Source organism: Myodes glareolus, chromosome 23, assembly GCF_982192425.1.
Source record: "Myodes glareolus chromosome 23, mMyoGla1.1, whole genome shotgun sequence".
Classification (NCBI taxonomy): domain Eukaryota; kingdom Metazoa; phylum Chordata; class Mammalia; order Rodentia; family Cricetidae; genus Myodes; species Myodes glareolus.
Window position 1 is genome coordinate 46,880,175 of NC_142048.1, and position 13,641 is coordinate 46,893,815.

The 13,641-nt window shown below is 49.4% G+C and overlaps 1 protein-coding gene across 6 annotated transcripts in view; it reads left to right on the top strand.

The window, feature by feature from the left end:
• The window catches only part of Tacc1 (transforming acidic coiled-coil containing protein 1), a 91,190-nt gene that overhangs the window by 27,365 nt on the left and 50,184 nt on the right, over positions 1-13,641 (top strand). For 2 of the 6 annotated variants that reach the window (XM_087901043.1, XM_087901044.1), the window contains exon 2: positions 11,737-11,852. The exons of 1 other annotated variant lie outside the window; for it this stretch is intronic. In XM_087901043.1, the coding sequence (XP_087757169.1) occupies positions 11,737-11,852 (116 nt within the window). Of the gene's footprint in view, positions 1-10,480; positions 10,803-11,736; positions 11,853-13,641 lie in introns of those variants that run through there. 3 more of the 6 variants (XM_087901041.1, XM_087901042.1, XM_087901045.1) reach the window with 3 other exon arrangements.

Genomic DNA, 13,641 nt, shown 5'->3' on the forward strand with positions numbered 1-13,641 from the left:
TTGCATATGGGTGTGTGCGGTGTGTGTAGTGCACCTGCCTATGCTTGCACATGTGGGTGTGTGCGGTGTGTGTAGTGCACCTGCCTGTGCTTGCACATGTGGGTGTGTGCGGTGTGTGTAGTGCACCTGCCTGTGCTTGCACATGTGGGTGTGTGCGGTGTGTGTAGTGCACCTGCCTGTGCTTGCACATGTGGGTGTGTGCGGTGTGTGTAGTGCACCTGCCTGTGCTTGCACATGTGGGTGTGTGCGGTGTGTGTAGTGCACCTGCCTGTGCTTGCACATGTGGGTGTGTGCGGTGTGTGTAGTGCACCTGCCTGTGCTTGCACATGTGGGTGTGTGCGGTGTGTGTAGTGCACCTGCGTATGCTTGCACATGTGGGTGTGTATAGTGCACCTGCCTGTGCTTGCACGTGTGGGTGTGTGCGGTGTGTGTAGTGCACCTGCGTATGCTTGCATATGGGTGTGTGCGGTGTGTGTAGTGCACCTGCCTATGCTTGCACATGTGGGTGTGTGCGGTGTGTGTAGTGCACCTGCCTGTGCTTGCACATGTGGGTGTGTGCGGTGTGTGTAGTGCACCTCCGTGTGCTTGCACATATGGGTGTGTATAGTGCACCTGCCTGTGCTTGCACATCTGTGTGGAGGCCAGAGGCCCAGAATAAATCTCTTCCTCTACTACTCTTCCCTCCTTTTTGAGTCAGTCTAACTGCATCTGAATCTCATTGGTTTGGCTAGGCTGGCTGGTCAATGAGCTCTGGGGATCCGCCCGGCAGTATGCCCAAGCCTTGGGGTTACAGACTGTGTCCTTCCTGGTTGCCGGGGAATCTGCACTCAGGGGTTCATGCTTGTGCAGCAGGCCTTTACCTGCCGAGCCATCTCTCTAGCTCCTGTCATAATATCTCTGTGTGTGTATGTATGTGATGTGTATGTGTGTTATGTGATATGATGTGTGTATGTGTGTGAGTATGTGATGTGTATGTGTGTATGTGTGAGTATGTGATGTGTATGTGTGTATGTAATGCGTGTGCATATGTGAGTATATGATGTATATGTGTGAATATGTGATGTGTATGTGTGTATGTAATGTGTGTGCATATGTGAGTATATGATGTGTGTATGTGTGTGAGTATGTGATGTGATGTGTATGTTATGTGATATATATGTGTGTGTGAGCATGTGATGTTTGTATGTGTGAGTATATGGTGTGTGATGTGTGTGGTGTATCTCATGTGTGTATGTGTAGGAGATGCATGTGCCCTCAGGCCCGAGGAGGATGTCAAGGGTCTTGTTCTAGCACCTCTGTTTCATTCCTTTAAGATAGTCTCTCAGGGACTCTGGACCTGGCGTTTAAGACATGAAGCTGGAGAGATAGCCCGCTTTCTTAGTGTATACTTTATTCAAGAGGAAGCTGAGTTCTGGCTGGGGATATAGCTCTGTGGTAGAGGGCTTGCCTAGCATGTTCGAAGCCCCATCACTGGAGGGAAGAATGGAGGGAGATATGGGGGAGAGAGGGGAGAGAGAGAACATAGAGAAAATTAGAAGAGAAGAGAAAGGGGGAGGGACAGGAGACGGGGAAGAAAGGAGGAGGGGGAGGGAGGGAAGGAGAGAGAGAGAGCGCAGAGATGGAGGGAGGGAGGGAAGAAGAGAGAGATCTAATAAACCCAAGGAGACAAGGTGCTACCCTGGTAAGGATAATTCTAATTAGTCTTGTGGGATGATGCTCTGTCTAGGAGTAATGCAGCAGTGTCTGCAGGACAGACACAGCCTATCTATTGGACTAGGAGCTGTTTCTAAGTCTGATGGTCAGATTCTACAATAAGTAGATCTTTGTGTTTCTTTTTTCTTTGCCTCTTTTAAACTTAGGGTTTATGGAAGGCTTAAGGCTACCGTTTGGGTTATTTTCCTCACTTGAAATAAACAGACTGACCTGGTTATGTTTATGTCTTTGATACTTAAGGGCTGCTTCTTGTATCCCAGGGTAGTAAACTAAAGTGAGTTCTCTTCTTCTTTTTTAAAAATAGTTTATTTTTATTTTATGTACTTGGATGTTTTGCCTGCATGTACATCTGTGTGAGGGTGTCAGAAACCCTAGGAACTGGAGTTACAAACAGGTGTGAGCTGCCACGTGGGTGCTGGGAATTAAACCTAGGTCCCCTGGAAGAGCAGACAATGCTCTCAACTGCTGAGCCATCTCTCCAGCCCCCTAAAGGGAACTCTCTTATGGGGTCTGTAAACAGAGCTGGGAAGTGTGACAGCAATGAGTGAGAACATCATAGACCCCCAAGACAACCGGTTCTTTAATGACACCCGTTATTGCAAACATCATAAAATAGGTGTCGTCTTCTCCAGGTTCTCTGAAAACTCACAGTACACACAGACAGTTCCAGTACTTGGAAGACAGAGGCAGGAGAATAAGCCCATACCAACCAGGGCCACATCGTGAGATTGTCTGAAAAGCAAACACGTTTAAGAAGGGATTTCTCGGATGTAATTTTCAGTGTAAATAGGTGGCACACATTCCTTGGTTAGGGTGTGGCTGGATGGTGAGAAGAAGATTGCGGGGATGGCAGCTCACAGGTGATAGGATAGCATCGACCTCCCAAGACTAAGACGCTCACCTGAGTCACAACCCTCGAGGTAAGACTACGATGATAATAAAGTTACAAGCTGTCCAGTGCTCTTACGGTCAGCGCTGTACAGGCATTAGCAGAAACTCTGTGCGGGGACTGTAGGAGGACAGCAGAGTATGTGGGCTGGCCACTGGCTTCCTGCTAGCGTTGGTCATTCTGTAGATCAGGCTGGCCTCGAACTCAGAGATCCGCTGCCTTTGCCTTCCTCGGAGTGCTGGGATTAAAGGTGCGAGCCACCACCGCCTGGCACAATGATAGTTCTTCATAACAGCAACATCTTCCCAGCTGTGACTTAGTAAGCTGTCCGGGTAAGGAGGGAGCGGGCAGAAGAACCCTTGCTGAGATGGGACGGTGGCCAGCGGGCGGGCACCCCGCATACTCTTCTACAGTACGGTTGGGAGGCCAGTCTGCTTCCCCCCAGCATAGAGAACAAGCAACCAAGTTCTGAGATTGGACTGGAGTTGCATACTGGCAACTGCCTGCCCTGCCTGTGACTTTCTGGCTGGCAGCTTGCCTTCTCGCCTTCAGTTACCCTATCCCCAGATGAGAATAAATCTCATCCCATCTACCTGACGGGAGGGATTATGAGGACCGATGAAATCACTTGATTAGAAGAGCCCTATCGCTAGACGGCCCTGTCATTACCCTAGGGACATTCTGTGCTTGAGTGTGCAAGGGGAAAATGCCGGCAGCTGAGGGTGTTGAGCTTGTCCAGTGGTGGGGGAGCGGTCAGCAGTCAGGTTGTAGTGTCCGCCGAGGAAATTCCTCCATCTCTTGAAAGCTTATCCAGTGGAGATAGAAGATACTCTACCGAGGCCCTGCTGAGTGAGGCCCTAAACATCACTGCCAGCTGCTGTTTTAATTTGTAGAGCCCTGTACCTTTCCTAAGGGATTTTGAGAAGTCTAGCAATTTTGCTTGCATCATCAATCTGGAGGTTTTTTTTTTTTTTAAAAACTTACTTTTTACAGTGCTAGATATTGAACTCGGGGCCTTGAGCATACTGGGCAAGTGCCCTACCATTGAGCTACATTCTCAGCTCTCATTCTGGCATTTAATCTTGGTTGAGTTAGGCACACATTTTGCTCATCAAAAAAAAATTTTTTTTAAAGGTATTTTTACTTCTGTGTATGACCATGTATCTGTGTGAACGGGCCTGGAGAGTCCCAGAGAGGGCATCAGATCCCCTGGAGCTAGAGTTAATAAGAGGTCACAGCTACGGTTACTGTTGCTGCGATGACCCACCATACCTGAAAAGCAAGCTGGGGAGGAAAGAGTTTATTTGGCTTAGACTTCCACATCGCTGTTCCCCACTGAAGGAAGTCAAAACAGAAACTCAAGCAGACTGGAGCCTAGAGGCAGGAGCCGTGGAGGGTGCTGCTCACTGGCTTGTTCCCCATGGCTTGCTCAGCCTGCTTTCTTACAGAACCCAGGGCTAATGTCAGGGTCTGGTGCTAGCCCGGACCATCAATTATTTCTCTTGACCAGACCCCAACATAAACTCTCTCTCTGGACTGGTGTGGAGGCACAGAAATAAAGACACAACTCACATGGCTTTATTGGGAGGAGATTCTCAGTGATCCCTCATGAAGTCCTGAGTTCACATCCTGAAGAATTTCTTCCTTTTTATTCTCCAAACAGCCTTTATACCAAAACTTAACTTAGGGGAAATGCATTCGCATTCTATTTCCTAGGTGAATGGCTTTTTGTCAATTCCACATCTACCTGTCCGCTCTGTATGCTCGCTGTCATGTAGGCTTGAATCAGCATTTCTATCAGACATCCTCCAAATTACAAAGGAGCAAAACAATATCCTGACCCTTTGTTAGGGCAGTGACAGCCTGCCTGGCAGGGTACGTGACCACCTCAGGTGGGGCCTATGGCTTCAGAGCCTGGCTGCCATACCAAATAGAAATATGGGCCTACACAGCAGCCCAGGGATGGCGCCTCCCACCATGAGCTGAGCTCTCCCCATCAATCACTAATTAAGAAAACTTATAGGCTTGCCTACAGTTGGATCTTATGGGGGTTCCCTCCTCTCAGATGACAATAGGTACTATAGTATGTCAAGTTGACATAAAACTAGTCAGTACGACTCCCAACATGGGTCCTTGAAACCAAATTTGCATCTTCTGGAAGAACAGAAAGTGCTCTTAACTGCTGAGCCATCTTGGCAACCACTAATCAAATTCTTAAACTAGCGAGACGTGGCGTATTCCTACCACCCTAGCACTCTGAAGGCTGAGCCAGGAGAACGGTCTTGAGTTCAGGCCAGCCTGAGGTACCGTGTGAGATTGTCTCATTCCTCTTACCACATAAAAATGACGTGGACGTTAGACAATAGACATAAAGCTGGGGGTGGTGGTCCACGCCTTCAATCCTAGCACTCAATTGACAGAGGCAGGAGGAGCTCTGTGAGTTCGAGGCCAGCCTGGTCTACATAGCAAGTTCCAGGCCAGTCAGGGTTATGTAGTATCTTTAATTAAGGTTTTTATTGCTGTGAAGAGACACCGTGACCACAGCAACTCTTATAAAGAAACCATTTAGTTGGGGTGGCTTGCTTACATTTTCAGAGGTTCAGTCCATTATCATCATGGTGGGGAGCATGGCAGCATGCAGGCAGGTGTGGCGCTGGAGCTGAGAGACTCCTGCGTCTTAACTCAGAGGCAACGGGAGATGGGCTGTCACACCGAGTGAAGCTTGAGAAGATCTCAAGGCCCGTCCCCTCAGTGACGTACTTCCTCCAACAGGGCCACACCTCCTCACAGCCCCACTCCATTTGGGGGCCATTTTCTTTCAAGGCCACAAAGGGAGGCCCAATCTCAGTGAGATGGAAGGCACACAGTTGTTGGAGTTCTCCAGCGACACCCTGCCCTGCTCTCTGCTTGTCTCTTTTGCGTTCGCTTTGTCTCACGGAAATGCCTTCTTGTGTCCACGGGTGGTCAAATTTTTTTTTTGTTTTTGTTTTTAAAGCAGCCTGGACATTCTGTTCCTTCAGTGTAGTTATGTTTCCCAAGTGCCAGGGTTATTCACATTCTCGTGACTTACTGATCCAGTGAACTGAAAGAACCAAGCGAGCGCTGATTTGAATCTTGCTTCTGTGAGAGGAGCTATTATCTTGGCTAGGCAGTTCCGTGGCAGAGAATAGACAGTCTCTTGGGTCTCTTCAGTCTCGAGTTCTTTACTCCAGTCCTCCCAAGTTGCTTCCAGAAGGATCTATAGTTTTTCTAAATGAAATCATGACTACCATGTTCCAAAGCATGGATACTCCTCTTTGCCTGTTCAGGTTCCATGGAACACACATGGCTTTGGTCAGTCCTTCAGCTGCACCCGATCTCAACAGTTTACATGAGAGAGGAGAGTCATGATATTGAAAGATATCTTTTAGAATCCAAGATTTGGGTGTTGCACGGAAGATGGGCAACGGGGCTTGCTGGAGCTCCCAGCTATGCTCTTTGATAAGCTGGGTGGGCTCTTGTGTTCGCTCCCCTTATATCAAGTTCTGTTCTCCATATAAGGCCTATCATGTAGAAGAACTGATCACAGTGAGGCCTTGCCTTATCTGCCTCTCTCCTCCGACTCTGTCCTCACAGTGGCTGCGCTATTAAATAATGGTTTGCTTGTTAAGGGGAGGTCTGCTCTGATTCTTGTTAAATATGGAAGATTTCATTTAAGGGGCGACTCCACTAGGATCTTGAAAAGTAGAGATCTGGTTTAAGCCCAAACACAAAGACAAGTGAGTATTTATAGGCAGGGATCTGCACTGAGACTGGGGTGGGGGTGTGGTGTCACTGACTTGAAAAATAATTACTAAGAGGAAGTTCTGGGGGCGCGTGATGGTTCTGGCTAAACCTACTTGACAAGATTCTTAGGGAAGGCAGGCCAGTGTGAGAGGTTGAGGGTGGAGATTCTCATTAAACCGAACCTGCAGGATTCCGGATAAAAACTAGATTCTAGGCGAACAAAGGCAGCTTAAGGTGGAGGCAAGCTGGGGCTTAGCGGAGGCTAACAAGAATCAGGGCCAGCGGAGTCTTAGGCATCGGAATTTGTTTACTCGGTTTATTTTCAGATTGAGTTGTTTACATGTCTGTGTGCTTTGCCTGCGTGCATGCATGTATGCCTCTCGTGCCCTTGTGGGCCAGAAGAGGGTGTCAAGCAAGTACCTAGAACTGGAATGAAGGGTGGCTGTATGTAGCCTTGTGGGCGGTGGGAACTGAACCTGGGTCCCGTACAGCAGCAATTAATTCTTTCAACCGCCGAGCCCTCTCTCCAGCCCCGACTCAGTTCGTTTAGCTTTTACTAAGGAGACCCATACTGCAGACCCCTCTGTAACCTGGGTTGCTCTGTCATGCATGGCCTGGCCATCATTTGTGGGATGCTTTGAAGGAGTTATTTTTGTCAGGGGGAACTGAACCCAGAGCCCCATTCACGCTACGCACCAGCTAATACCACAGAGCTACGTCTCCAGTCCCACAGAACTATGTTTTAGATTTTCATGTTATCCTGGCCCATAGCTTCTGGGAAGGGCACGAAGCTGTGAAAAAGAATAAAAGGCCCTTTCTCAGCTGAAGGTCATTTCCAAAACAAATAGCTTTCTTGACTGCTCAGTTATGTGTTTGCAGACATTCTGCTCCGGGCAGCTGAGGATGGCAGCTACCATGGTCTACTGTAGTGGTGAGGAGCAACGGAAAGGCGGGCTGCGTTCCCACCCGGATCCTGGCTAGCTTACACCGAAATAATTACACGGAAACTGTATTCTTTTAAATACTGCTTGGCCCATTATCTGTAGCCTCTTATTAGCTAACTCTTACATATGGATCTAACCCATTTCTAATAATCTGTGTAGCACCACGAGGTGGTGGTTTACCAGGAGGATTCTAACCTGCAGCTGTCTCAGAGAGGAGAGTCATGGCGACCGCCTCACTTCCCTTCTTCCTCCCAGCATTCTGTTCTGTTTTCTCCACCTATCTAAGCTGCTATTTTTGTCCTATCAAAAGCCAAGGCAGTTTCTTTATTAACCAATGAAAGTAACAATAACAGATAACCCTCCTCCATCAGTCTACCTTTTCTGGAATTTTAGGGAAATACACAATCCCTGAAGACTTTGGAGCAAGTTACTTTGTTGCTGTTTACTCTGAGTGTCTTGAACAAGACAGGCATTTTTGCTCCTCTTTTCTCAAACTGCGGCCGCACAGCCACCCTTTATCACTCTGCGCCACCCCTGGGAGCTGGTTCTGTTCTTTGCTTCTTTAAGACATAGCTTCCCTAGGAGCTTAGTCAAACTGGGGGAGACAAATGGAAACTAGTATGTTTGCTTATATAATTTATTGACCACTATTGAGGATGCTCACTTGTCCTAAGTTTCGGGAAAGACAAAAATATTATCATAAATATGGCATGGTCTCTGACCTTTGGAATTTTATGGCTCAACTGTAGGATGAATGTGTGTAAATAAACGTGTTGCATGTGCTACGCTAGGTGTAGGGTGACCTTATACCTTACACCCTGAGACAGGCTTGGCTTATGCCTGTCGTCCTGGTGTCCTCCTGAGGAAGCTCCTTTTCACTTTTACAACTAAAGGCCACAGCCATGATCTCAGGTATACAAGGGTAGGGAGCACAGAGGTGCTTTCTCACAGGACGCCACTGAGCTGGCTGAGAAGAGGAGTTTGGCTAGCCAGGGCCAAGAATCTTGGGGTGGGGTGGGGATTTGGGATTCAGGCGGGAGAAGAGGTTTAGTTCAGGAATGCAGAAAGCTCTGCAGGCGAAGAAAACCGGTTGTTCTGGGAGCAAGAGCAGTAGTCAGCCTGAGTTAGATATCGTTTGCCAAGTTTACCATCTTAACAGTTCCTCAAGGACAGTATAATACACATACAACTGTCTAGACACCACTGAACCCCTCCTCCTTGCTTCAGGATAGGGATGGAATTCAGGATCTTGTGTGGGCTAGGTCTTGTGCGCGCCCTCTGAGCTAGCGAGATTCCCAGAGTGAGTTTATGTTTTTACAATCACCTAGGTGTTCTTGGGCGTATATAAAAGTTAGGTCCTTGCTGATGGTGACTAACGAAGCAGGATCTTGTAAAATATATTTTTTATTTTATGTGCATTAATTAGTGTTTTGCCTGCCTGTATGTTTGTATGTCAGGTCTTAAGCGTTACAAGTTGTTAGCAGCCATGCAGGTGCTGGGACTTGAACCCAAGTCCTCTGGAAGAACAGTCAGAGCTCTTAACCTCTGAGCCATCTCTTCAGCCTAGAAACCGAGGTTCTAAGAGGTTAGGGAGTGCAGGAACTATGCACATCACCCCAAGGATGGGAAGAAGGGGGAAAGATTCTAGCACTGTTGAGGAAGAATGTTCAAAACCAAGTGCTGATTCATGTGGGGATTATATTCAGGCCACAGGATACGTGTATCAAACCAAGAAATCTAAGGGATTTCTAACCTGAAGATTTATTTGGTGATCATACACCCAAGACACCAACAGTTGGATAGTGTTGGCATAGTTCTTGTAGACCTGAAACAAAATAACTTCTGCCTTTTTTTTTTTTTTTTAAGTCTTGCGCCACTCTTTCCTGACAGTCCTGTTTATCTCTGGCAAGAAGCAGTAATGGATTCCAAAGCATCCTCCTGCCTTTTCATTACGGTGGGATACCTGCCAAGCCTTATCTTACATGTTTGCTTTGTTAGGGAGTATGTAAGACCTTTCTGATTCATCAGCAGTATACTTGGTGCCAACTCCGTTCAGGAGATCATCAGTGTCCTACAAGTTTCAGCGCGACCTTGTCCTGAATTTTGGAGGCGCGCACTCTGTGGGCATTGTAGCCACATCACAGGTTCCCCGAGACTCAGAAACGACAGCAGCACAAGAAACACATTACTGACGCATCAAGAGACTCAAGCTTGGCGTCGGAGGCAACGGGTTCACTAGGAGAGGGCCTGGGGCAGTTCCTTCGTTGAATCTTTCAGAGATGAAGGAAAACTCTTCTTTTTGCCTTCAAAGATAAAAAGATTTTATCCTGAAGGCTGCAGTCACCAGGCCTGCTGGCTTCGTACCGAAGCGGGAAATGACATCAGTAACCAAAGACCTAGATTATATGAATAAACCCTTAAAGTTCTGAAAAGGATGGACAACGGGAAACCGCTCAGGCTGTCTTGTCAGGGGGCAATTTTACGTCCTCTATCCCAGGTTTGGCCACTCCAGAGCCTCTGTGAGTGTGGTTTGGTGCAGGCAAGGCATCTTCAATCTTATGTTGGCAGGGGGAGCCTCCCAAATCCTGGGAGTAATGGGGATGGAGATGAGTAGTGTCAGGGAGCGGGCACAACAGAGGTTCCGAATTTTTTTTTTTTTTTTTTTTTGCTTTTGCTTTTGTTTTTAAATGAAGGGCTTAACTTCTGTGCGGTCCAGCGTCAGCCACGCCATTAAGTCGTAGCGGCAGGAAGAACAGATAAAAGGGGGAAGAGGAAAGGCGCAAGGCGCAGCAGCGCGCACACGCTAGGAAACGGACGTCGGCGGCGCGCGGCACGGCGAGCTGCAGGCGCGGGTCCCCGCGGGGAGGGAGGGCAAGCAAGCGAGCGCGATCGGTCGGGCAGCCCCTGCCCGAGCAAGGCCGGGCGCGACCAGCGCGGCGGGGGGAGCGCGCCCCAAAGCCTTCCCAGCCGTCGCCCCCGCGCGCCGCGCCAGTAGTTCGGTCCGAGGGGGCGGCTCCAGGGGCGCGGCTCCGCGGTGGCCCAGGCTGCTCTAGGCGGGAGCCGACCCCAGAGCCAAGCCGCGCAGGGAGGGAGGGAAAGAGGGAGGGGACAGGCGGGCGAGCGGGGGCGCGCGGGGGCGAGCGTGTGGCGCGGCGGCTCGGAGGAGCGGGGGCGAGCGGCGCTGCGGGCCGTGGGAGGAAGCGCTGCGCCCGGCCCGACGGCGCTCGCCCGTTAAGCCACATCCGCGGGTCGCCGGCGCCTGTCACAGCCCCTCCATTTTGAAGGAAGGAGGCCGCCGTTCCCACCGCCGGGGCGGCAGCCGCGCTCATGGCGTTCAGTCCCTGGCAGATCCTGTCGCCTGTGCAGTGGGCCAAGTGGACGTGGTCCGCGGTCCGCGGTGCGGGCGCGGGCGAGGAAGAAACCGGAGGTCCCGAGGGTGACCCCGAAGAGGAGGAGGACTCGCAAGCCGAGACCAAATCCCTGAGTTTCAGGCAAGTACACCGCATCCCAGCCGGGATGCAGGCGCGCGCCATCCTCCCACCGCGGTCATGCTGTGTGCGCGCAACCGTGTTGCCGGCTCTGGCTGCGTCTTGCCCGCAGCCGGGTCCCCGCTGTGCACCCGAAAGTTCGGGATGTTCTGTCTGCCCGTGTGCTTTTCGTCCCATGTCTTCGCTGTGAGCTTTCTGAACCCAGCCCCGAATCGGCGGTCTCCCCATCCCGGTTTGCCTGGCTCGTTTTCTCTTAAGCGTCGACACCCCGGCTCCGACACAGCCACACCGGGTGGTGTCAGTTGATGAGACCAGGTGGGTTTTGTAGCTTTTACCCTGTGGGCAGGAAATCATCGCCCCCTCCCCCGCATCCATCTCGGCCCCGCAGTGTCCGAAAATGCTGCCGTGGTAAGAGAGGATCGCGTGATGACAGGCCCCTGGCAGCTGGTGAGAAATGGTGGTCTCTGCTGAGCTGTCACACGTGTGATTGTGGAAGGCAGGTGACGGCATTTTCAGCCGCGAGTGACTTTGAGACAGGTAGAGGCCTACCAAGGAACAAGGAAGGCATGGTTAAGAATTGCCTTAGTTTGGGTCGGGGTGGGGGGGGGCGATATTCACTTTTAAGCCTCTGGAAAAGGGGTCCATTACGAGGAGTTGATTGGAAAGCTCCCCTCCCCCCGTTTCGGGTGTGAAAGGCAAAGATGACCTCAAAAATAAGTGGTCCTGGTGAGACGTTCCAGAGGACAGAAGAGATTTCGGGGAGCTAGGATGCTGTGCATCGCTGAAAAACTGCCGCAGCCTCTCCCTCAGCCGGGTTGAGGATTGGTTGGTTGTAAAGTTAGACGGAGGTCCTGGACTTGCACCGTTGTAAGTGCAGTTTAAAGGCAGTTCGAAATACCGTTGACCGTGGTAATGCCTCGTTTTTCCCCCCTGGCAGCTCGGATTCTGAAGGTAATTTTGAGACTCCTGAAGCGGAAACCCCAATCAGATCGCCTCTCAAGGAGTCTTGTGGCTCACCTCTAGGATTGGCAGAACCTGAGGCCAAACCCCAAGGTAAAACAACTTTAATTATCCACTTTTTTGGTTTTAACTTTTAAAGGGGGGGGAACCATAAGAAGGGGTGCATGTGCTTCTCGAGGACCACTTGAGCCACTTGAGAGAAGTTAGCAATTGTCTCCTTGCTCTAGAAGAGGCTGATTTGGAAGGCTTGGCTTTTTGTTTTGTAAAATAAACGTTTTGATGATTTGGTGATCCCAAGCTTCATTCTCTGAAGAGAGATTATGCTTTTGGAGTATGAGATTATCGACATTCCCAGCCATTCCTGCTCCTAACCCCGAATAAGTAAAAGTTGGGTGAGTGGCGGGTTGGGTTATGTTTAAATCTGGCCTCCCAGAGTCCGCAGTCTAGTTGTTTCTACAAGGGTGTGGCTAGACACAAAATTATAGGTAAGAGTTGATTTTTGAGTCAGGAATCTTAAACAGTTTCAAAATTGCTTGCCTTTCCTTCCCACCAAGGACTGGTTGGGAGCCCTTCAGTGTAAACAACACACACCCTCTCCTTTTCCCCCCAGAGCCCAATCTCATACATTCCCTTCAATTCTAGATGCCTCCGGCCCACTAAATTAATAAAAATTTTATTTTTTTGAGACAGGGTTTTAGATAGCCCGGGGTAGCCTTGAAACTCACTCTGTAGCTGAATATAGCCTTGAACTGATTCTGCCGCTTCCAATCCTGGAATGATAGGCCCTCATCGCCATGCTTGGTTTATTGTTACATAGTTTTGGATAAAATTTCATTTGTTCTAATAGGAATTAATTTGTTCCCTTCAGTCAATAGAGGCACTGTGATACGGAAGTTGAATCCCTGATTTCACTGAGCAACATTTTGGAGGGAGGCGAACCTTTTAAGCCGTAAAAGCAAAATATCTGTTGAGTTATGTTAAGTTCTGTGGAGAACTGTGGGGGTGGGGGCTGACCTATGGGTCTGGTTCATGGTGCGGGAAGTTAGTTTAGGGGAACCTGATAGAGACAGTACCGTGAACAGACTCCTAAGGCGAGAGTTGAGGAAACAAGAGTTGTGTGTGTTTTTGGGTGAAGAATCCTTTCTGCAGAGGGAACGGTGTTTGCAGAGAGGCAGCCCCTAAGCATGGAGCCCTAGGGTCTAGAGAATCATGCATTCTGGAGGAGCAGGCCCAGAGGCCAGTGCTGCCCACGTGGAATGACTGGGCTGCTAAGTAACAGGAGCTGAAGTCAGCAAGGCGAGAGGCAGGCCAGGCAATTATAATGATGATAGGTTTTCAGAGTGAGATAGGAGCGGCTGTAGGGTATCTGAACAAAATTCCATAAACCAAGGAGCTCAAAACAAGTTTACTCTCATAGTTGCTGAGAGCTGATCAGAATCGGAAGTCTGAAACCCGAGTGTTGGCCGAGTCAGGCTCCTGAAGACTTGAGGAAAACTTTCTTGTCTGTTCTAACTTCTGCTGCTTGTCAATAGCCCTTGGGGTTTGGCTTGCGGCCACCTAATTCTTCTTTGCTTTATCACACGGTGGGTTTTCCCTGAAAGTCTGTGTCTTCCTGTGGCCATGCTATGAGGACTCAGGCCATTCAGTTTAATACTCTCTCCAGACTAGCGTGACCTCATTTTAACTTCATTGCACCTCTGAAGATACCATTTCCAAATAAGGGCACATTTCTGGTAAATTATGCCTTTTAACGTACCTTCTCGGGGACAATTTAATTCATTGTTGCAATGCTTTAACTCCTGGAGACAGGGCCTCAACTATGTAGCCATGGCTAGCCTGGAACTCGCTGTGTAGATCAGGTTGGCTTTGAGCTTGTTACCCA